Genomic DNA, 24608 nt, shown 5'->3' with positions numbered 1-24608 from the left:
GACTTTCATTTACTCCATCTCACTTCTGAGGGGCAGGAGCCGGGGGTGCAAGGAAAATCTCCAGCACCTGTCAGGGTCACAGGCTACAATCACAGATGTGCTTTTGCAAACGTTCAAACCTAGACTATAGCGAGACAAATTAATGAGGTCCCCAAGAGGTAACACTGAGACAGTAAACTACTGAAACCTCTGACAACTCACCCTCGGGGATTAAAGCCATAATGAGACAGGCAGCCCCTGCCACCAGAGTTGCCACAGCCCAGGGATAGCGACGGCCAATGCGATTGATTGTGAGAAGGATAATGAAGGCAGCTGGAAATTCAACAAGGGCAGAATAGAAGAAATCCAGATACATGTTCTCACCAGCCATTGCCATGTGCATGATGATCCCCTGGTACAGAAGAGAGCTGGCCAACCTAGGCAGAGAACAGAGCACATTCTTAAGAGATTTAGTCAAAGAACAGAGCCCCATTTCCTCTTGGAACGCATATAAACAAACCTTCTGAACCACAATTAGGTCAATGAAACCAACTTCAGCTCTAATTTACTCAACAGCGTAGACGAAAGCCTGAGAGAAGAACAATAGCAATTAATTCTGGAAAGCAGAAACTAGAGGTAGAGTTTACAGCCCATAAAATAATGTGGTAGGTCAGGAACTAAGTGTTGAATATAATTGGGTAGGCAATATTAATGGTATTGTAGACTAAGGCTAAAAAAGCTTTCGGCCTACTCATACTTCTAGCTCTGAGTTATAATTATGGGCTTATGATCACTGAAGGAATAGTCCTTTGTCAAGAGCCCATTCTGCCCTCTGCATGCTCACCATCAGACATAACGGAGACTCAGATGGGCAGTTGGACAAGTAATGAGTTTTCTAAATAACTTCTCTTAACAGCTTGTATGGTTGAAAAGAGCTCTTAGTTGAGAACAAATTGACCATGCATCTGGGGAGTGAGTTCAGAAGGTAGGCAAATTCTCCTGGTCAAATGCTTGTATTAACATTCCCATCTTGCCTCAAAAGATAAATTTACCAACAACTGTTTCATATAAGGAAGATGTTAAGAGCTTGTCCGCATGGCGAGTTACTGTGTGGAGACCCAGGGTGTGAATCTACAACACTTCAGCTTGCCATGCAGTAACATCCCACGGGGAACTATTACAGTGTGCTGAAAGGCCAGGAGCGTGGCTTAGTGCAAGTCTTTCACTGCGCTGTAGCAGTGTCCACATGGCAAGTTACTGCATGGAAAGCTGGTGCACTGTACTGTCACACTCTGGCTTGCTGCACAGTAGCACACCACATAAACAAGCTCTAAGACTAGGAAATTCTGTCATGGCAACATGGATTTGTCTGTGCTTAGGAGTCAGCACCAGCAGATCTACAGAGATTCCTAGAAGCTGATTGGTGACTATGGGCTACAGGCAAAGCCGATGGAGTCACTTTGGCTTTGTCTATACCACTTTGGTTTTACATCAATAGTTCCACCACCAGGGATAGTTCAGTGGTTTGAGCATTGGCCTGCTAAACCCAGGGTTGTGAGTTCAATCCTTGAGGGGGCCACTTAGGCAGGGGCAGTTCTAGGTATTTTGCCGCCCCAAGCATGGCAGGCAGGCTGCCTTCGGCGGCTTGCCTGCGGGAGGTCCCCGGTCCCGCAGATTCGGCAGCAGCTTGCAGGAGGTCTGCTGAAGCTGTGGGACCAGCGGACCCTCTGCAGGCAAGCCGCCGAAGGCAGCCTGCCTGCCATGCTTGGGGCGGCAAAATACCTAGAACTGCCCCTGCCTAAGTGGCCCCCTCAAGGATTGAACTCACAACCCTGGGTTTAGCAGGCCAATGCTCAAACCACTGAACTATCCCTGATGCTCACCATCAGACATAACGGAGACTCAGATGGGCAGTTGGACAAGTAATGAGTTTTCTAAATAACTTCTCTTAACAGCTTGTATGGTTGAAAAGAGCTCTTAGTTGAGAACAAATTGACCATGCATCTGGGGAGTGAGTTCAGAAGGTAGGCAAATTCTCCTGGTCAAATGCTTGTATTAACATTCCCATCTTGCCTCAAAAGATAAATTTACCAACAACTGTTTCATATAAGGAAGATGTTAAGAGCTTGTCCGCATGGCGAGTTACTGTGTGGAGACCCAGGGTGTGAATCTACAACACTTCAGCTTGCCATGCAGTAACATCCCACGGGGAACTATTACAGTGTGCTGAAAGGCCAGGAGCGTGGCTTAGTGCAAGTCTTTCACTGCGCTGTAGCAGTGTCCCAGGCTTGCCGCCCCAGGCACGCGCTTGGCATGCTGGTGCCTGAAGCCGCCCCTGCACTTAGGGATCTGGGGTAAAATCAGTACTTGGTCTTGCTAGTGAAGGCAGGGGGCTGGACTCGATGACCCTTCGGGGTCCCTTCCAGTTCTAGGAGATAGGTATATCTCCATTATAAAAAAAAAATTGAATGTGTCCACACCACGGTTGCTTTACATTGATTCAGGTGAGATGGCTCCTTCAGCCAGTGAACCTCAGTCCTCAGATAAGGGACCTCTCCCGCACGGTATTCCTTGGTTACTTCCCACTTCACAGCAACTCCTTCCATCACACTTTCTCCAATAGCTCCCCATCCCCTGGCTAAAGTCATGACTGAAGCACTTGTCTATATAGACAAAAATGCTCTTAAACTGATGGAGTGGGGACCAAGTGTAACATCTCTGTGTGTAGAGAAGTCCTCTTGTGGCCCTATAATTCATTCATTGGTGACCAGACACATGAGGTCATCATGGCAATGGAGCTAAACTAAAACCACAGTTAAGAATGCTAGCTCGTACTATTCCAGTGATCTCCCCTGACAGGACTGAGAGTAACCGAGAAACCTCCCCAGCAGTACAGGAAGACAAAGGAGGAAGAAAGTCTTGAGCATGAAAAGACTGAGTTCTGAGTGCAGGAAATGGGGGTAAGACAAAACTGGAACTTTAATGCTTTGTAATAAAAAAATTAAAGTTGTCTTAAGACTTACCAGTTATACATCAAAATGAATGTGTTTTTCCGCATCTGAGGTGTCCTGACAAGGTCCATGAATGAAGGACTCAGATTTTCCCCATCTTCCTCTTCAAGGTTAATATTCTACAGAAGAACCAGTGCATTGTTAATTAAGGGCTAAACTGGGTGAGAGAAATTGATGATGTTAAAGCAAACAGGAAGGGAGGGGCTCGTGCCATACTGTAAATCATATTAGATATGTTACTTAATATATAAGAGCTTCCTGGGAAATGCACATTCCATTGTGATTATTGCATGGGATAGAGAGAAGGATCACAATGATAATGAGGGAATTCTTTAACTTCAACAGTTTTAGCTGTTCCTTAACTATTTGATTTGGTGTTTCCTAAGTAATTTCTCCAGGATTCTAAATAAGTTTCCTTTTTCTTTAGTCTTAGCTGAACAGGTCATGAGTCAGCAGCATTGCAGTGCAAAATGTTTCAGCTCTGGAATACACAAGAACCTTGGCACAGCACTGACACCTGGGGTATATTCCTGGCCTTGTTTCAAACCTCCCGCATGACATGGGGCAAGCGTCTGAATCTCTCCTTGCACCAGCTTCCTTATATGTGCAATGGGGAATAATAGTTATCCAGCTGGGACTGAGAGGTTAACTTTGATATTTACCAGCATGTAGAACTCCTCAGGTGGAAAGCATCATAGAAAAACACTTTTATAATGTTCACCTACAAGCATAAAAGCGCACCTCAAGCGCACCTTAAAATGGGCAGGCAGCTTTTTCCCATTCTTTTTGGCAATATATTCCACAATCTTCATGGCCTTGTCATTTTGCTTCCGAGATATCAGCCACCTTGGAGACTCAGGCAGACACCTGTAATTCAAGCAAGCAGATGCTGCCATACAGAAAACAAAATGGTGCATCCACACTGAACCCAAGCTATGGAGACAGTACTTCTGTTGAAACACAGTGACACTATTTTCAGCTTTTCAAGAAAAGAACAGTTTGCTGTGCTGCAAGATGAAGTTGGAGGAGCAGCCTTGGCAGTAGCTCAGTTTTACTGGAGATGAACACACTCATGATAAAACAATAAATAATATGAAAACTTTGCTATAAGAACATTCATACCACTCGCTCAATCAATTTACCCATCTAATGACTCCTCATGAGGAGCCATTTTCCAACTATACCATCACCAGACGAGAGAGAGACAGAGACACACACCCACACACATACCCCTCTAAAAGCACAGGAACTCTCACTCCATTTACTCATGTCAAATAAAACTCACAAAAATAGATATAGGAAGAAAACAAAACTCTATCCCCCATAATCCCCACTCTGGGCAGACAACTCTTCATGACCCAAGTGCTCATAAAAAGAAAAGAGTGAAACCAAAATGACAAGTTAATTCTTTTAAGCAATACATCAAAATGATCTACTAAAGAGGAACCTATTACTTTTGGTTGTGCCACAAAATATAGTGTAATTTTTTAAAAATTCTGTGCAACAAACCACTTTAAATAGAAATAGTTAGCCATTGGACAATGACCACTAATTAACCACCATTTCAAGGTGATGTCAGTCAAATTACGGCCTTAAATTATTTAATAAAATTTCCCTTTAAACAAAATGTTCAGTTGATGCATATATAAAATTCAATTTCTTGTGTCAAATTATTTTACATCCAATTTTCTTTTAAAAATAATCCACTAACAGCATAACATAACAGAAGTTTGATTCCTAATAATACATTAGACAAGATGTGTATGCTATAATACAACCAAGGATTGAACATTAAAGGAGACTATTCCCACTCTTAGTTGGTGTAGATCTGCTGTTTGCATTAACCAGAGTAATGTGCATGCAATCGGTATATGACATTCTCCCACAGCTCTTGATCCTCTCTCTTGGCTGGAGGGAAATACCATTTTAAATCTTCTTTTGAGGTAAATGAAAGTGCTTACCAGTAATAGAGCAAGAGGAGGAAGCATGGTAGAGTAACAGTAAGCTGCAACCATCTCCAGTGAGGAATAGCATAAGCAACACCATCGAACAGGAGAAGTCCAACTGTAAAGGCCATTTGATAGAGAATTCCCACTGTCTTCCTATGGCTTGGGCCAACAACTTCTGTGACTGAAATGTATATAATACAAGTGACTGTTCAAAACCAGAAGGAAAACTGATGGAAGAACCAAGAAACCCTACTCCAGAAACAAGGGGTTTCAAGCATTTCAGGAGGTAGAGATTCTTTTCAGGGAGTCTGGAGGCAAACACTAATTCCCTGAAGAACATTCCTTAAAAATTCTAGATCAGAGGTAGGCAACCTATGGCACGTGTGCCGAAGGCGGCATGCAAGCTGATTTTCAGTGGCACTCACACTGCCTGGGTCCTGGCCACCGGTCCGGGGGGCTCTGCATTTTAATTTAATTTTAAATGAAGCTTCTTAAACACTTTTAAAGCCTTATTTACTTTACATACAACAATAGTTTAGTTATATATTATAGACTTATAGAAAGAGACCTTCTAAAACATTAAAAAGTATTACCAGCATGCAAAAACCTAAATTAGAGTGAATAAATGAAGACTCGGCACACCACTGCTGAAAGGTTGCCGACCCGTTCTAGATTTTTTGCGTAAAATCTTAATACAAATCCTTTGATATTTGTAGACCAAGCTTAATTTGCTTATGAAATTTTATTTTTATTAGATCATTGAGGTCAGTAATTATGTTCTTCCTGACTGTACTGTGCTTAAATCTTATTTTCTGTTATAGCATTCCATGCTTAAGTGAAACACGATCACCAAAATTTACATTGGATATTTTACTGTACAGTACACTATCCTAAATAAAGTTCCCATAATGTATAACTGAAGGATCATATTGTGCAAGGAGGTAATAATCCTTCATTGTATGACTGATGTGAAATGGAGGGGGGGAAGCTGTTCCAATAGTGGATTTAATACTCAAATCACTAGAATGAATTATTTTTTTAATATATTTTTATATATATACATATACACACGCAAAATGGACTGGTTGATACATTAAGTTTTCTTCATCTCAAACTTCTGGATAACTACATTAGCTCAATGTTTCTGCTACAATGTTTAGCAGTATAATAGTTTAAAAGGTTGGCATTTCAGTTTTTGTCACCTTCAGAGTTAACACTCCACTGATGTGAATGAGGCAGTTCACACCACTCAGAGCTATTGTTTAAGAACTGTCCACTTTACAGATTCAGAAAGACAGAATGCTTTTGCAGCATTTGAAAGATTTTCTTTGCAACTGTAAAGGAGAAAAGTTTATATTTTAAAAACAAAACCTAAATTCTGCAACACCTAAGGGATCCCTAATGGCGCCCAAGGTGCTAAAGGTAACAGCGAACTATATTTAACAGACCATATAAACCAGTGGTCCCCAACCTTTTTGTGGCCAGTAGAACATTCAAGTTTTCAGAAGAGTATGGTGGGCGCCAACAATTTTTCAAGGCTTATTTTGTATTTGTACAATAATACAAAATCATTTATTATTACATAATATATGAATCCATAAGATATTAAATTATTCAGCAATTGCTCTTTATCTACCTGTAAGAAAAATTAAGGCGTTTTTACAAAATAAATATCATAAACAGTTTTCATCTTATTTATTTTAAAAAAGTAAAACATTGTTGAACTACGGATCCAAATATATTTATTATTCTTACTTTAACATAGAATGAAGCCTGCAGCCCTGGAGTTCTCTGTCCCCGGCAGGCGCGGGGCCATGGCTTCTCTCTGGCTTAAGCCGCGGCCTCGCGCCTGCCGGGAACCGAGAACACCAGCACCTGCAGCCCCGGAGTTTGCTGTCCCCAGCAGGGGCAGGGCCGCAGCTTCACGCTGGAGAGAAGCCATGGCCCGGCACCTGCCGGGAACAGAGAACGCCGGCACTTGCAGCCTGCAGCCCCGGAGAAGCCAGAGAGAAACTGCAACCCTGCGCCTACTAGAGACAGAACACCGGCGCCCGCAGTCTGCAGCCCTGGAGTTCTCTGTCCCCGGCAGGTGCGGGGCCACGGCTTCTCTCCCCTGCTGGGCACTAAGTGGCCACACATAAATGCCCTGGCGGGTGCCATGGCACCCACGGGCACTGCATTGGGGACCACTGATATAAACAAACAAAAAACCAAAGTAATGCTGGATCAGTGTAGAGTGATATAATCAGAGTGACACCGTCACTATTTGAGCAGGGCTGGATTAACACATAGGCAAATGAGGGATATGTCCAGAGCCCAAATTTGGGGAGGTGGTGATGGGGTTTTTTTTAAACCAATGCAGATTTTTGCACAAATGGAAAAAAATTCACTGGGCAAGTCTACACTACCTCTAAAGTCAATCTAATTTACGTTACTCAGGAGTGTGATAAAGATACACCCCCCCCCCCGAGCAATGCAAGTTAGATCGACCTAAGCACTGTCTGCACTGGCGCTATGTTGGCAGGAGACACTGTCCCACTGACAGCTTCCGGCTCTCACAGAGGTGGAGTAATTATGCTGCCAGGAGAACGGTCTCCTGTCGGAATACAGTGTCTTCCCCAGATGCGCTACTGCTGCACTGATGCAGCTGCGCCAATGTAGCTCTTCTAATGTAGACCTGCCCACTCATTTGAGTGGGTGGCATTGCAACCTGGTGCATGGGGTTGCAGCACTGCTCAGGTTTGGCCCATCCACCCCCGTCCTGGTGAGTAGTGCCACAAGCAGCAGCAGGACAAGCAGCCGGTCCAGCAGATCCGCAGCCTGGCCAGGGCGAGTGTACCTTATGACTGTTTGCTGTGATTCACATTAGAAGTTGGGGCCCAGAAGTGTATGTTTGCCTAGGACCCAGCAATGGGTTAATCTGGCTCTGCATGTGACCTCTTTATTGCCTTCCCACCCTCGGATACATTTTCCATTCAAATGAGCATGCACTATCAAAGAGCGCCAAAACAACGTCTGCCTTTTTCTTGGTAGGTATCTACTGTACTTGAGTTATTGTTTACGATGTAAAGCCTGGGTTTGCCATTTACTGCTCCTTTATGTATAAAGATTCCTCAAAGTTGTTTGCTTCCTCACAGTCCTCCTTTATCATCCCCTCTCCTTTCACTCTGTTTAGAGAGCACTGGAGCCTGAACAGTGATGTCACACCAAGCTGCTGCACCCTTCCCTCTCTTGCTACTGGGGACTGGGAACTGCATCTCAGGTAACAGCCTCATTTAACATCCACAATTCTGATCTTCCAAAGACATTGGGATCTGAGGAGAGAAAAACTGATCTCTCTAATGTAAGCTAATAAGCAGGGGGGAAACTATCTATGAGCAAATCATATATACTTTCAAAAAGCAGCAAAGGGCCCTTTTCTACTTTCCAGTTCGCATTTAGTCCAATGAATTGCCAGTTTTCACTTCATCTCCCATTACCAATATTACTCCCAGGGAAAGCACCCGTCTTACTCAGGATGTAGCCTGCTGTCCAGCTGCCCTTGCTGACCAGTCCTTGTAGGAAGCGGAAGATCACCACCCAAAGGTAGCTTGGTGCGAAGGCCACAAGAACTCCAGAGGTGGCACTTACAAGGATTGTCACTATAAGGCAAAGTTTACGGCCAAACCTGCATGGGAAAAGAATTACAAGTACAAGATCAAAATACAGACACACACAGAGTAAACTGTTAAACTCCATGTAGCATTTAGAAAATCCAAACATTTGTCTATTGGAAGAATCGTCCCATATTAATATTATGGGACTACATTTATATGGTGTTAATGGGGGCCTAGTGCTCACCTATCATTTGGGTTAACTTCTCCATTGCTTTGTAATTCCATAAATGCTATTGAGCAGTTTGGATGAAACCAAGTATCCCAAATGATAGGTGAGCAATAGGCCCACATTAATATGTATAGCTGATAAAGGTATCCCTTCCTGTCTATTTTTGGAACTACAGTCTGTGTTATTAAGTATGGAGGAAAGATACCTGCAGATGAATATAATTACTCTGCAGTTTCTTTTGAAGTGCCTATGTAATGTGAGGATTAGGAGTAACTAATTTACATACAAAGGGCCCGATCTTGCAAACCATGAATGTTCAAATCTTCCATTGACATGAATCGAAGTTTCACATGTAGAGAACTCACATGATGAGGCCTTAGAGCTTGCAATGCAAAGCAATTTGGAGGGGGAGCGGAGGGATGGGTGGAGGGGAATACATTGTTAGGAATGTGGGCACATCTTTTTCCAGTGACTGGAAAAATGGTTCTAATGGTTTATAACATGACGTGCCCTTCCTGTACCCAGAGCCAGTGGTATATCCTTAATCTCAATGGGAGTCTACAATGACTTCATACCCTAGTTCTGAACACAGTGCTGCAGTTATGAAAAATCACTCATGTCTCGTATTTGCATTGATATTGTATCTATTTGGCAATCTCCGACTATTATTTCTTGATAAGCAAACCTTTAACAAAAGGAAACAGGATGTTTTCATATCAAAATTGCAAGTCATACCACAGAAAGACAGAATGACAACTCCAACTCAGAGTTTCCTGGCTTTTGTTAACAATCAATATGTTCATAAATGGTGTCTGGGTTTTTTGCACGTTATCACTGTAAAATATACTGAAGAGCACATGAGCACTGCAGGGAGGAAACTTGAGGGATCAGGAAAGATCCGCAGCTACAAAAACTCAGAAATCTCAGAGTCTTTGATATGTTTTTTAAAGACTGCGAGACTTAAGGGTGTTCATTCATTGAAAGGCGCATGAGCATGCTGTTAGTCAGATGGACTTTCCTCTACATTTGTTTATTTTTAACTGCTAAACATTGATTAGGGATATCAGCTATGTTTTAATATCCCACACATACCTGTCTGCTATGTAGCCGATGTACATCGAGCCCAAAAAAAAGCCAGCATTCACGCAGGACTGAAAGAGATCCACCTTCCAGGAGTCCTCACACACCAGGTTAAACTGAAGAGGCACATCACAGTTAGACGGGAAACTCAGTGAATATATCCACTCCTTAAAACTAGAAACTGGCTGATACCAACAACCACTTTAGCCTTATTAAAACATTCTATTCCAGGGTTGATCCTGCATTTTAAGCATCCCAGAGTCCCAGAAGTGGTTAGAGACATAGGAATACAAGACCAGGCCCCTGGATAATTCTGCTGCTGTCACCTCTATTTCCCATGCATCTAATCTTATATGACTAGGGAGATATGGATGGGGGGGGGGAACCACACCTGTTGCTCAGTATTAGAATATCACCCAAAAGCCCCAACCAGGATTAGGACTCTTTTGTGCTAGGCACTGTATAATCATAGTTAATCACTATGGACTTGAACATCCTTGGACATAGACATGCAGGCAACTCTGGTCCCTTTGGCAGTTTCCACTGGGGGCTGGCAGCTATGGTCCCAGCCACGATTCAGCTACTCTAACAGGATGTAGAATTTTCTTTGCAATGAAGATTCTAGATGCCTATAAAAAGACATGTGACCTCTGCTGGGCTACAGTTTGAGAGCAGCTGCCTTAAAATACTATGCACTCCGAGCAGGAACAGTTTGAATTTGCTGTAAGAAGCCCAAGAAGAGAGGTCCTCAGAGCTTGCTAGGCCTGAACACAGAGTCTTCAAGACATTGGGGGAGCTTTGAAGAGCCAAAGCAGGATTGTCCCTATCCAAGTGCTATCCAGAATCAACCCTGTTAGATATTGGCTACTCATTCTTGGGTTTTGAGCATAGTTTTAGAAAATGTTTCATAAAGAAATATTGGTTATGTTGTGGGGGGGAGGAGGGGCACGCACAGTTAAAGGACGTATATCTGGCTGTATATCCCTTTCCTTCCTGCTGGGGTTAGGTTAGTTAAAGCTATGTATTTTTAATCCACACACCAAGATGTGTTTACTCCTGTTCTACTGTATTTCTGGTTATAGGGATTAGCATAGGACAAAGCCTGGTGCTGCTCCTGTGTTACCTGTGACTTTTTTCCAGGTCCATTGCTGGACAGCCAAGCGAGGACTGAAAGGAAAGAGCTAGGACCCCTGTTGCAACCACGCTGGAAGTTGTGGACAGCAATGGGGATCCTTATCCAAACCCTCTAAAAAGAACTTCAGACTGAGGTGCCCATTCTGACTCCACAGCAGGGAGGCTCTCCCCGTCCGACTGGCAGCAGGCCAGTTGCTGAGAACCTACTGTTCTTTTCAAAGATATTTAAATATAAAGAAATGTTTAAGGTGAAGAAAGTTACTATTGGCAGGTTTTTAAACAAAAATTTTGTCTGTTTCTCCTTCTATGAACAAGTGTTGGACTCAGCGCTGCAGGAGGCAATTAATCTAGTTCTTGCCAGTAGAGGCGATTCCAATGGAATAAAGCAAATATTGACAGCGCACTTTCACCAGGACCTCACTTCGCTTTAAAATTGACAGCAGAACTCCTATGTGATGCAAGAGAACTGACTCTGCAATAACACTGAGGCACCTGACTGCTCCAAATGCCTAACAGATACATAAGTAATTTGGAAGCAAAGTCTAACAGACCTATAATAATGATTGACAAGGAGTACAGGATTTTTAACTGAATTTTTGTTTACTTTAAAAAAAAAAGTCTAAAAGTAAGGACTATAGTTCTATCTGTGGAAACCTTTTATAATGCAGATTTACACTGTTATAGAAATGTTTTGACCAGCTCTGAAAAGCTATTCAATGCAAGATCTTTAACAAATTTAAATGCAAGTAGAGAAAAGTGTTCCTAGTTTGGTCAAGATTTCCAAAAGAGATTGATCGTGGCATCTCAGTTTGAGTCCCAACTTGAGATGCCTCAGAAGACCCCAATTTTCAAACAGTTGTGAGCACCTACTTTGACCTGTAAAGGGGTCATTGAGACACTCAGGATCAACAGTCACTTTTGTAAACCTTGGCTCACTGGGCCTACGTTTTTCCTTTGTCCTTCAGCTGCTGCTACAGAGACAATACAAATAATTACAAGTTAACAAAAAGTCTGTTGCAGATGATAGTAAATATGAAGGTAAAATGCTCAGAAATTATTATTTATAAGGGAAAGTGAGGCAACAGGGAGAACCTGTCTGTGTGTACAGAGCTCTTCAACACAAGGCACATTTGGGGCAAAATGTTCAGAACTGACTGTTGAACTTCACACAACCAAATCCACATTTAGACACTTAAATAAGTGGTTTGATTTTCAGAAAAACCAAACACCTGCAATGCCTGTTGACTTCACACTAGTCATGCTAAGAGGCTTAACATGGGTCATTCCCTCACCAACATTACCTCCTGTCATTTGGATACTTGCATCCATCTCAATACAAAGATTTATCCTTAGACACTTTTTAAAATAAAATAATGGAAAGCTTTTATTTTAAATGCTTTTTTAAAAAAAAGCAGATGTTTTGGGCTAAATTTAATCTGACAAGGTCCCTTAAGACAATTTTCTTACTCACTAAAAATTAGTACAACTTTTATCATTTAGCATATACCTATGAACGGGTATTTCCACAAAGCACATAATATTGCCCAATATGCACCTGTTATTTCTAAGCCTGTCAAGTGATTAAAAAATTAATCGCATTGTTAAACAAGAGAAGAATACCATTTATTTAAATATTTTGGATGTTTTCTACATTTTCAAATATATTGATTTCAATTACAACACAGAATAAAGTGTACAGTGCTCACTTTATATTTATTTTCATTACAAGTATTTGCACCGTAAAAAAAAAAAGAAATAGCATTTTTCAATTCACCTAATACAAGTACTGTAGTGCAATCTCTGTCATGAAAGTTGAACTTACAAATGTAGAATTATGTACCAAGAAAGCCTGCATTCAAAAATAAAACAATGTAAAATTTTAGAGCCAAATCCACTCAGTCCTACTTCTTGTTCAGCCAATCATTCAGACACACAAATTTGTTTACATTTCCAGGAGATAATGCTGCCTGCTTCTTTTTTTTTTACAATGTCACCTGAAAGTGAGAACAGGCATTCGCATAGCACTGTTGTAGCTGGCGTTGCAAGATATTTACGTACCAGATGCATTAAAGATTCATATGTCCCTTCATGCTTCAACCACCATTCCAGGGGACATGTGTCCATGCTGATGATGGGTTCTGCTCGATAACAATCCAAAGCATGTTCATTTTCATCATCTGAGTCAGATGTCACCAGCAGAAGGTTGGTTTTCTTTTTTGGTGGTTCGAGTTCTGTACTTTCTGCATCAGAGTGTTGCTCTTTTAAGACAGCCAAAAGCATGTTCCACACCTCGTCCCTCTCTGATTTTGGAAGGCACTTCAGATTCTTAAACCTTGGGTCAAGTGCTGTAGCTATTTTTAGAAATCTCATATTGGTAACTTCTTTGTGTTTGTGAAATCTGCAGTGAAAGTGTTCTTAAAATGAACAACAACAACAACAAGTGCTGGGTCATCTTCCAAGACTGCTATAACATGAAATATATGCAGGGGCGGCTCCAGGCACCTGTGCAGCAAGCACATGCCTGGGGCGGCAAGCCATGGGGGGGCGGCATGGCGGTCGCCGTGGCGGTCGCCATGAGGGCGGGAGTCAGGCAGGCTTCAGCAGCATTTCTGCAGGAGGTCCACCTCTGCTTCGGCGGCAATTCAGCAGAAGGTGCTGAAGGCGCGGGACCATCAGATCACCCATAGAAAGTCCGCCGAATCTGCATGCCGCCGAAGACCGCCTGACTGCCATGCTTGGGGCAGCAAAAAACAGAGCCGCCCCTGAATATGTGGCTGAATGTGGGTAAAATAGAGAATGGGACATACAATTCTCCCCCAAGGAGTTCAGTCACAAATTTAATTAACACATTTTAAATACATAAATACCTTGTAGTGCCGGCTACAAAAGTGCCATGCAAATGCCTGCTCTCACTTTCTGGTGACATTGTAAATAAGAAGAGGGCAGCAGTATCTCCTGTAAATGTAAACAAACTTGTTTCTCTTAGCGATTGGCTGAACAAGAAATAGGACTGAGTGTACTTGTAGGCTCTGAAGTTTTACGTTGTTTTGGTTTTGAGTGCAGTTATGTAACAAAAAAAATCTACATTTGTAAGTTGCACTTTAACGACAAAGATTGCACTACAGTACTTGTATGAGGTGAATTGAAAAATACTATTTTTTATAATTTTTACAGTGCAAATATTTGTAATAAAAATATAAACTGATTTCAATTATAACAGAGAATACAGTATATATGAAAATATAGAAAAACATCCAAAATATTTAATAAATTTCAATTGGTATTCTATTGTTTAACAGTGCGATTAAAACCACAATTAATCGCAATTAACTTTTATAATCACGATTAAAATTTTTTAGTTAATCGCGTCAGTTAACTGCAATTAATCGACAGTCCTAGTTATTTCAGATACACTGTCCTTCAGCAGTTTAGCCTCCACACATTTTATAACTGAACTGTTATAGGGCATTAAGCAGCAATTTCCCGTTTTAGACCTTGTCAACACAACTTTTAACAAGCGTGTAACCTGTTAGCGTAACATGTGTGTCTACACACTGTCGTGAACATTGTTAGAAACTGTGGCAGTTGCCCTGTTTCGCCCTTGAGATAGGTCTAGACTGGCACATGATTATCTTCCTGTTATTTTGCTGTGGAGATGTACGCACATGGCCATGAGGGTGCTAACTGCTTTAGCTGGCCCTCTTTCTTTCCAGCTCTCTGTGGGTATGTCTACTCTGCAATTAGATGCCTGTGGCAGGCCCGTGCCAGCTGACTCAAGCTCCTGGGGCTTGGGCTGCAAAGCTGTTTAACTGCTGTTTAACTGTAGACTTCTGGGCTCGGCCTGGAGCCTGGGCTTTTGGACCCTGCAAAGTGGGAAGTCCCAGAGCTCAGGCTGCAATCCAAGCACAGAGGTCTACACTGCAATTAAACAGCCTCGCAGCATGAGCCCTGGGAGCTTGAGTCAGCTGGGATGGGACAGCTGCAGGTTTTTATTTGCAGCGTAGACATACCCTGTGTGGTTGGTCAGACCAGCCTCCACATGCTGCTGCTCTATCTATAGATTCTCTAGGTGCTCAATCTCCTGCAGAGGTGCTATGGGAAAGCTAGCCATGTTTTCCCAGAATGCACCAATGTGAACACAGACAGTGTGGATACGCTACCTTGTCTGGCATGTGGTTATGTTGTGCCAAGAGTTTGTGTGGATACAACTCAGCCATGTTTGTTGTCAGATGAGAATGGCACAATCTGGTTACTAAACACAGTTGCATCTGTATGTGCAGGGCCTTAAATAAAGGATCCCCTCTAGGAACGGTTTCTATATGGGCCCTTGAGTTTGCTGCCAGGAACAGGAATGTGGGGAACCACCAGGGCAGTGTGGCTTGACGTGGGTCCCTGGACCTGGCACCCAGTCAATGGGAATGTACAACAGCACTATCGCTCACTAAAATCAGCAGCAGCAATTGGGCTGGTTGGTGCCTGCTCCAGAGGAGGAGTGTACAGATGGTCAGTTCTGAGGGAAGCATCGTGGAAAAAGATAGCATGAGGAGCCCTGTGCAGCACTAGCCACACTGAAACCCTGAACCTGGAAATCAGGGGAGCAGCAAAAGCAGGGAGGAGAGAGAAAGGGGGATGGAAAGAAAAACAGGATGGCACCAGGATGCTAATGAGAAAGACAAGGGAAGGAGAAGGTCAGAGACTACGAGAAGTGCTGGATTGTGGGTGAAATGTTAAGATGAGGTTGATTCTGCCTGTCCTCAGTGCAAGGGGTGGAATGTCTCATAGGAAACAGCCATCTGGATCAAGTTGCTAGTTTTTGTCAAATTAAAAGCCGTTCCAATGTCCAAGCTGAACTGACGTATTGTACAGCAGTTAAAGTTTGTCTTGGCTGTAATAAGTGACTAGAGTTGTTTTTACTGGCAACTGCCACAAACCAAAACCTTTAATGAACAAGGTTTCAGAACAATTTTACAAGTAAAAAATGGAAACAATGTTTTTCATCAGTAAATTTACAAAATTGTTGTCAATATACTGGAATCTGAAGAATACACACACTTTTGTGTAGTGTTCATATGAAGAGAACTCCTCTAAGCACAGGAAAATTAGTGTCAGAAATCAAAAAGTATCCACAGTTAAGATGTGGAGATTTTCTGAATATCTAAAGGGAAGGAAGTTTCCAATTTTTTAAAAAAAGGAAAAAAACACCTTTTGTTTTCCCCCCTTATGGTTCATATGTTTTGTTGCTACAAAAATTGTATTTTTAAAACATTTTATCCCACTAAATCCAATTCTCTTCAAGTAGCTCAATCATTAGTCTAATCCAGGCAGTAAATCCTTCTATTTCTTTTAGTTCGTTCATTCTTATCAACTGCACTTCAACAGGTGACATTTATCTTTGTAGCAATGTGCCCTCATCCCACCATCTGATCCCTGCGCAGAGTCCCACTGCAGTCAGAGGCACGGGAGCCCACTCACATAGATCAGATTGCCATACAAGGAGCGAAGGAGGACATATTGTCTGCAGTTACAAGGATTCTAAAAGTACCACCTCTTCAATTTCAGCAAAGTAGGACATTTCCCTAACAGCAGTGATTACATGTTCACCTGCCTACCTGATGTAATGGGAATAGATGGCACAGCATTACAATAGCTTCAATTATTCCCCTCCAGCACAGCTCAGAGAGTGATGATGGGTAACTATTCCTCTTCCTCAAGAGCTCTCCACCTGGGACCCCACAATTCCAACTTGTACATCAGACCACTTGGAGAGATGGCCATGGAGCCCTAACAATATGCCGATAACTCTCCACTGTCATTTTCTACTGACACGAACAATACCACACTACCAAGAGGTCAAAATGCCTATGAGATCAGCTCCTGGAATGAAGGGCAGCTGCCTCAAACTCAGCCTGGACAAGACCAAAAAGTGTTGCTACTTGGAATGATGAAATGCCCAGAAGAACCAAGGCCTTGACTCTGACCCACCCAATGGTCAAAGTGGCACAAAGCCTTGGGGTTCCATTTGACTTATCATTGTGTGGATATGACCAGATAGCATCAGTGACAAAAGAAGCCTTCTTCCACTTCCAGCTCACAAGGACACTCCACCCTCTTTCTCCTGGACAAGGACCTGGCCACAATGATCCATCCATTTGTCGCCTATAAATGTCATCACTGTATGATGTTGAACGGGGAAACAATGCACAGGCCAAGTTCAGCTGCCTGCCTCCTCCGCAGCTTAATGTGCTCATAGTACCTAAACATGTGCTCCAGTCTCTCCACTGACTCTGTCAAGGCTGATTCCCCACTCTGGCACTTCGAGTGCAGAAGGTGGGGACCCACAAGGATTCTAAAAATTAATACTGGCCACTCCAGGCTTGTATTCATCTTTTAGGATTACAGCTTTTCTCTGACCTTGATGTGTAGATGCTGCCACCACCCAAGTGCAAAAACCCCTTTGAAAGACCAGGAAGGCACACTTGGGAATTCCTTCCTGTGGGGTACCCTCAAGCCCTCTCCCCCACTACTTCTTCCCCTCCCGGGAAGAGCTGAGAAAGAAAACAAAGGAAATCAGCTGTTGCCACCAGCTAATTAAACATGTGCACAAACCTGTTAGGACACAAAATCCAATCTTGTTCTTAAAAAGGGTAAATTTTATTAAAACAAAAAGAAACTACATTTAAAAGCTGAAATTATTGCTAGATTTAAAAAACCCTCATAACAATTAAACATCAAGAAAGTTTTATTCTCGAAGTCAAGCTTAAAGATTACAAGAAAAACAAAAGCATTTGGGGTTAGCACAGAGGAGTCCACAAGCCATAAAGAAATAAAGATAAACCTAATAGCGTCTTCATAGACATTTCCCAATCTACTTACCGTACATATCAGGGGTTTTAAATGAGTAGTTTCTAGGTATGATTTGATGATTTTTCATACTTGGTCCAAGCTTTTACAGCATAGCTACTTTGTCCCTTCTCTCCTAGAGAACCACCAGAGACTGACAATGGGCAAGTTTTTTCCCCAATTTTAAAAAGTTCAAGCCTTTCCATTGGCTCTTTTGGCCAGGTGCCCACTCAGAGTCAGACTTTAAGGTCAGAAGGGACCATTATGATCGTCTAGTCTGACCTCCTTGGAAGTAGTGGTTATTTTATAATATATGCCTACATTTTCTGTGATTTATTTCCAGTTTGGTTGACTAATAAATAGTGTCTTTTAGAGGGATTGTGCATTATCTTTTTCCTATATGTAGCCATTTAATCTCATCATCTTTTATCCAACTTAACGAACTTAAAAGGTGTTTCACATTTGTCAAGGATAGATCTTAAATTTTTTCCCCTCAAAAACTAAGATTTAGGCCCCGATCCTACAGTGAGCACTGTGTGGGTGTAGGAATCCACTTGTGTGGAACTCATTGCACACACGACATCTTATGTGGTACTCTTGGTTTCCATTTCAAGTTTGAGGTGCATGTATGCACTCTTCCATGGGAGTGCTCATGCAATTAAAAGCTTTACATAAGATTGAGCTCAATTTACACAAGGATCCATTTACCTATTTGTGAAGTGTAGGTAGCTCCCTGGTTGAACGCAAGAGCCTATCAACAGCGCAAACAATTCTATACAGCACTTCAGAACAAAAAACGAAATACAGGTTATGCAATCAAACAGACCGGAGTAGTCAATATATTCCATTATGAGGAGTCTCCTCTTTAATAAAATCACTTCTGTTAAATTTAAACCTTTGTCTGCCCTCAACTAGTTGGTAACCCGGGGAATGAGGAGGAAGAGGAAAATATTCATTTTTACCTCAGTCACGATGGATGATCCTGAAGAATCGTAAACCCAGCCATCTTGACAGGGGGTAAGAGGGATACTGCTCCTGTTGCCATAACCGGTGAAGTTTTCTAAGGGGTTTATGCAGCTGAGGCCAGTTGTGTTCCAGTCCACGTCGTACCTCCTGCACTGACTAGAGAAAGACTCCCCATGTCTCCCCTGCTCTGGAACGGTGTAATTCAGCTCCTCTGCTAGACTCCAGCCACATCGGCTGCTCAACTCAGCAACTCCAGGACTGAGACAGCGGTGTTCAGGAGTGAACCCCAGGAAGATGACACCCATGTAAATAGGTGGGAAGGCAGCAGACATGAAGCATAAGACAAAAAAGACTTGCTTCTGGAACAAGCCAAATTCCCCAATATGCTCTAGAATGTCATCCAAGGTTGGCATTTTTGCATATGGCAACTCACTTACAGTAACTCACCTGGTTTCTCTTCCCAACACTGCTATGTATTTCGTTGGCAGCAAAGCTGCTTAAGTAGCAATAAAACATTTGACCAAAAGTCAAAGAGCTACTTTATAAATTATTAAGCTGTGTATTGCAAGCTTTATTTTTTAAGTTAAATTTGAAATCAAGCCTAGGCTCACCCGTGAAGCATGGGGAATTGCTATTTGACCCCCCACCAGATCCCCTAAAATAGATTCTTCTTCTTCGGGTGGGCAGCAAGTGGGGTAGGAGGGACAAGTTGTTTGCTCACAAAAAAATTAACAGGGCTAATAAAAAAAATAAAGTCATTTGTCATTAATTACCCAGATCCTTATTAAGGTCCTTTGAAAGGTACCCTTCCCTCGCTTGTGCCTTATTACCTTGATTTAGGTAGGGTACTCAACAATATTTCTAACTTAATACATTTATTAGCATGGGTGTGAGAATGAAAAATTTAAAGGTTGCCATTGCTAGGCAGCAGACTCTTGAATAGAGCCTGTCAGGAGCAGGCTTTGCAGGGGCTATTTAAAATGTGGTTCAATAGAGAAAAGGAAAAAAACAGCTCCCACCTTTGAAGCTGAGCTTTGTAGTGGGGTAGAAATATATGCTTTAAAAAGGCTTGTAGGCGGATGCCTGTTTTTGTATTTACCCTCGTCAGGGGTTTCCCCATTCTTTTCTCACCACTTCCTCACAGGATGGGTGCAGGGGGATTGCTGTCACAGGTGAGGATTTAGAGACAGGTATTTGCCTTTGGGCTTGTCCTCCAGCACCTGCTCAGGGTTGATCTAGATTGTGGATACAACTTTTTTGCACAAGGCTTTAAAAGATTTCAGGAAAAACCTTTGTAGCATTTTTCCCCTCCATGTACTTCTCAAAGCCTGAAGATGAGCACGCCCCTTCCTCAGTAGAAAAGGAGTTTGTCAGAAGACAGATCTTAGGGTTTTTGTCCCTATTCCCCTCCCCCACTCCAGCTTCTGTGTGTGTGGGGGGGGGGAGGAGGGGGGTTGGCCTACTTTACAAGCATTGCTGCCTAGCTGTTGTCAGGAGTGGTCTTTTGCAGCCTGCTTTATGCAGGGCCTTGAGTCCTCTGGATAGGTCTCCCTCAGGATGGTCCCCTTCAGGTCCCAATCCCCCTGCCCAGGGCTCATTGCTGGAACTCCTTGATTCAAACCAGGAAAGAGCTTGATATAAGCTCTGCCTCTCTCTCCAGGGAACTGGGGACCCATTTTAGGGCTTTGTGGGGCCCTGAGATGCCTAAGGGATATGGTCTTCCTAATCCTCTTCTGCCCTAGGACTAACCCCGGGGCTGGATGAAGTTCTCTATTTGTGGAGTCTCTCCCCAGTCTGCTTTGGGATCTCCTGATCAGGCTTTTCTGTGTTGGAGTCACAACTTCTTGGGGGCAACGGGGACACCGAACATGCCTGTCCAACTTAGAGACCCACGCCCTGGCAGTGCAATGGTTGGCAGACTGAGAAAGAGCAGGGCACATTCAGCCTCTGAAGAACCTGTAAAAGTTACCTCACAGAACACTGCTTGGATTTAGCTCGGTATTTGTGAAGTTGCTCTGCCATGCCTGCAGGGGTCAGCGGAGTCTCTCAGGGAGGAGCTGCAGCATTGGCTCCAGGTAGCTGAGACCACCCCACTGCTCTTTACCAGATCCAGGAGAGGGAGAGGAGGAATAAAGGAAAGCTGCTTGCTACTGCCCAAAAACACACAAAAATAAAGGCTGACAAAGATGAGTCAGGAGCAAAGTGAACCGTGCTTGACTGTTGCCGTGGAGGCATACGATCCTGGAGCAAGCCGATCAAGAGGGTGTGGCTATGCAACAGCTTTCAACTGCCTCCAAAACTGCAGACAGGAGGGGAACAGACCACATGGATCAGAATTGTGGAAAATGCTGAGCTGCAGCATTTTAAGTCTACTCTTGGAAAAAAGAAAAAACCAAACCCACACCCAATACCCCCTATCCCAGCTAGAGTTATCATCCCCAAAAGGGAGAAGAGACTGCAAGAAGTGCACCACTGATTTTACATGGAAGGCGCCCAAACTAAGGTGACAGGCGTCAGTGTAAAATCCTAAAATAAACAAATGCTCAATCAATCCAGACCACACAAAAAAAAAAAAAGAAAAAGAAAAATAGGCTCTCTTCGTTAACTCCACTTCTCCAAGAGGTGGGTTTTGAAGTGACACACAAGATCAAAGACCAATCCACTGCACAGTTTAGGAACTGTGCAGGGAGGCGCAGCAGCTTCTGGATTAGTCTTAAACCAAACCCTTAACTCTGCTTTACCTATGTGTTTAACAGTGTATTTCTAGAATTTACAGATTAGAGTCTGAGGGCCTATTTACTGATGCAGCTTTAAATAGGACTCACTTAATATTCACAGGTAAACTCTGATTAGTAGATTACGGTCAGGTGGAATCATTAAAATGATTTAGTCTGACTTCCTGCATAACAGGCCATCCAGTAATTCATACAGTCCACTCCAACATGTGGTGGAACTAGAGAATACATCTTTTAGAAATATCCAGTCTTGAAGACTGAATAATGGAGAATCCACCATATCCCTTGGTAAAATGTTCGAATAGACTAACTACCCTTGCTGTTAACAATGTGCATCTCATTTCCAGAATCTATTCCTCCCAAGAATTGGCCTTACACCAATTTTCTTTCTAGATCTAAAAGTGTTGTTCAGGTTTGGAATGCTAACACTTCCTTACATTTAACACAGCTTTATAGAATACACCTATGTTATGGTTTTATTGGTTACGCATAGTTATCCATACAGAATCTAGGGGAGAACCCGAAGTCTGAAAAAGAAAATCCATTATTTGAAATCTGCTTATAAATTCAAATGTCTGTGGTGAGACATCTTAAGTTTCATCTTTAGCTTTGCAATCAGAAATATTAACTGTTTCCAGCAGGAAATTTGGAAAGAGACTTTCAGGTTGTCAAACACTATTTAAAAAAAAAATTGTAAGCAAGAAAAATTTCAGCACTTATTTTAATACATATGGAAATCATTTGGAATGTCCATTTAATTTATCTTTTATTGAAATTGCTGAATCGTTTATATTACACTAAATTTGATTCAAAATGGAAAACGTTTTATAAAATGAAGAAACCAGTGTTGAAACCAAATAAGCCAACCAAAAAGGTACAAGGAAGAGTTTCAAAAATTCTGACCAACAAGTACCTGTACACGTATATGAAACCATATTATCGCCCATAAGATAATTCAGAAAACACTGAGAGGAGCAGACTGCTACAGGAAGATTGCTATCACCTCCATTAAGTTCTGGCAACATTGTAATTCAGTGACCATTGGCCTCAGGATATAACAAGACCTGGATCTGAGGTACTACTGAAAAATGTGGGCCCACCATATTTTATGCAATTAGTACCAAAAACAATACCTGTTTTGCAAATTAAGGCTTCTCTAGGTCTTGGGCTTTTTAAGATGACAGATATAACAGGTCTGTGAATATGGCATTCTAGGAATTCCGCACCCATGACCTTGAACAATCCAGTTAAGTCTGGGCATGCACAAATTCTAGTCCCATCTGCACTCAAGGGAAAGCTTTGGGTGCCTGCCAGCTGTTTAAGCAAATACTGATGAAATAAGTCATGTGACCAGTACCAAAAATATCATGCAAAGAACCACCACCATTTCAGACTTAAGCTAACAGACTTGTACCTTTCAGTAAATGGCTTTAAATCAATTAACTGTTTAAATTAGAATGGAGTATTCAAATTTACAGGATAAATTAGACCAGTTCCAACATTTACATCAAACCACCCCAAACAAAAAGTTACTTTTATTTTCCTTCTCATATGATGTGTGAATCTATAGAATAATACCCTGCCGGCAGGAAGAACATGTTGCTATTATTCAGCAAACCTGAGTAGTGAGAGTCAATAAATACAAGGAGAGAGAGAGTTAAAATGCTAGTAGTCAAATATCTTGAATCTCAAGTGACGGGGCATAATTCAGATTTAATCCTGCCCTTTGAAACAATTTTGTAACATGTTGTGCCTGTGCTGAAGGTTTAAAAAGAGGAAAATCCTGGCTAGAGAGCGAGAGAGAGAGCGCGAGAGAGAAAAAAAAGAGAGAACCAACATAACTCAGCCAACTGGATGCTGGAAGTCCAATCATTACTGAACAGATCATTGTAAACAACCAGGATTGATCCTTTTTTTCTTCCCTTTTGAATGTTTTCTTGTCAAAGGCAAAATTCAGAAGAAATCTCAGGCTAAAAAGTCTTCATATTTGGTTGGAAGTGTTTTGTTGTCACACCATATATATATATATATCTATATTTATTTAATCAGGCACAAGAGGGGCTATTTAAACATTCAACAAGTCCTCATCACTATCATCGTGGAACGATAGGGTATTAGTAGAATTCTGTGTCTTCTGTTGGCCTGGGTTAGGTTTTGTTTTCCTATCCTTCCCTCCATTCAGCAAGTTGGTCTTGGCATCACTTCCAAGGCTAAATGGCTTCTTTTGCTGGTGCCTGTTCTGGTCCGACCCTCTGGATTGCACCCCTCTAGTTGAATGAATCTTCACATCTGGGACAGTTAGAACTTCATCCTCACTGTCCAGGTCATCCACATGGAGAGATGTCAAGGCTTCTGATTTAACAGATGTGGTAGTGATGTGACCATTTTCTTGTCCTCCTTTTCCTGGTCTCTGATTTGGTGCTGCAATTTCCTCCATAAGCCACTCAGTTTCATTCTCATTAGCTTCTTCTTCAGTGTTTATCTACAGTATGAAGATGGTAAAGTTACTGAATAATATTTGATAGGCTCTCACAAGCACCCTTTACGGTCTCCCGAAATCCATCACCTGAGAACCACCAACAGCCCCATCCTGCACTTTGCTTATCAGTGGAAGATGGTAAATCAGATAGTGCACTAACACGGTATTTTGTGCTAATACTTTGATCTCTCTATGCTGCCTTTTACATTCCGAGCACTATTCCACATTAGTCTCATCTTCTCTGGCTCTGTACTTTCCCAGTTTGCCTCCTATTTGTTGATCACTCCTCAGCATTTCCCTTAATCCTCTTTCTCCTTTCCTCCCATCTGTGAGGACTGAAACTGTTCTGTTCTTTCCCTCCATCTACTTCCAGATTTAGTCTCAGCCAGCCAACCAGCTCGCCGATAGTCAAAGAGAGTTAGTTTAAATTCATTTAAAGTAATTGTGAGTAGAAGCAGCTATATATTACTAATTTGGAAAATCATTTAAAAAACAGAACCTCAGAGGTCATCACAACTATAAGTAGTACCTTTGTATATTTATAGGAAACGTTTGGTGATCTTCTGCAGCAGTTGGTTATCTTGTGTATCACAGTTTCTCTAAAACAAAA

General features: G+C 42.2%; 2 protein-coding genes across 4 annotated transcripts in view; both read right to left on the bottom strand.

The window, feature by feature from the left end:
* Window positions 1-20821, bottom strand: part of LOC123367513 (solute carrier family 22 member 2-like) — a 28563-nt gene extending 7742 nt beyond the window's left edge. Inside the window, exons 1-8 of one of the 3 annotated variants that reach the window (XM_045011821.1) lie at window positions 20754-20821; window positions 18781-18940; window positions 9857-9960; window positions 8452-8606; window positions 4952-5120; window positions 3743-3857; window positions 3003-3109; window positions 202-416 (exon numbers count right to left, since the gene is read on the bottom strand). In XM_045011821.1, coding sequence (XP_044867756.1) covers window positions 202-416; window positions 3003-3109; window positions 3743-3857; window positions 4952-5120; window positions 8452-8606; window positions 9857-9960; window positions 18781-18940; window positions 20754-20806 — 1078 coding nt within the window. In that variant the 5' untranslated portion in view covers window positions 20807-20821. Of the gene's footprint in view, window positions 1-201; window positions 417-3002; window positions 3110-3742; window positions 3858-4951; window positions 5121-8451; window positions 8607-9856; window positions 9961-18780; window positions 20705-20753 lie in introns of those variants that run through there. The other 2 variants (XM_045011820.1, XM_045011819.1) reach the window with 2 other exon arrangements.
* A 1207-nt stretch (window positions 20822-22028) lies between these two features.
* The window catches only part of IGF2R (insulin like growth factor 2 receptor), a 97741-nt gene continuing 95161 nt past the window's right edge, over window positions 22029-24608 (bottom strand). Inside the window, exons 47-48 of the mRNA XM_045010132.1 lie at window positions 24528-24597; window positions 22029-24001 (exon numbers count right to left, since the gene is read on the bottom strand). Of these exons, the coding sequence (XP_044866067.1) occupies window positions 23585-24001; window positions 24528-24597 (487 nt within the window). The 3' untranslated portion in view covers window positions 22029-23584. The remainder of the gene's footprint in view (window positions 24002-24527; window positions 24598-24608) is intronic.

Source organism: Mauremys mutica, chromosome 3, assembly GCF_020497125.1.
Source record: "Mauremys mutica isolate MM-2020 ecotype Southern chromosome 3, ASM2049712v1, whole genome shotgun sequence".
Classification (NCBI taxonomy): domain Eukaryota; kingdom Metazoa; phylum Chordata; order Testudines; family Geoemydidae; genus Mauremys; species Mauremys mutica.
The sequence above is the reverse complement of the archived record's forward strand: the minus strand, read 5'-3'. Positions and strand labels throughout refer to the sequence as shown.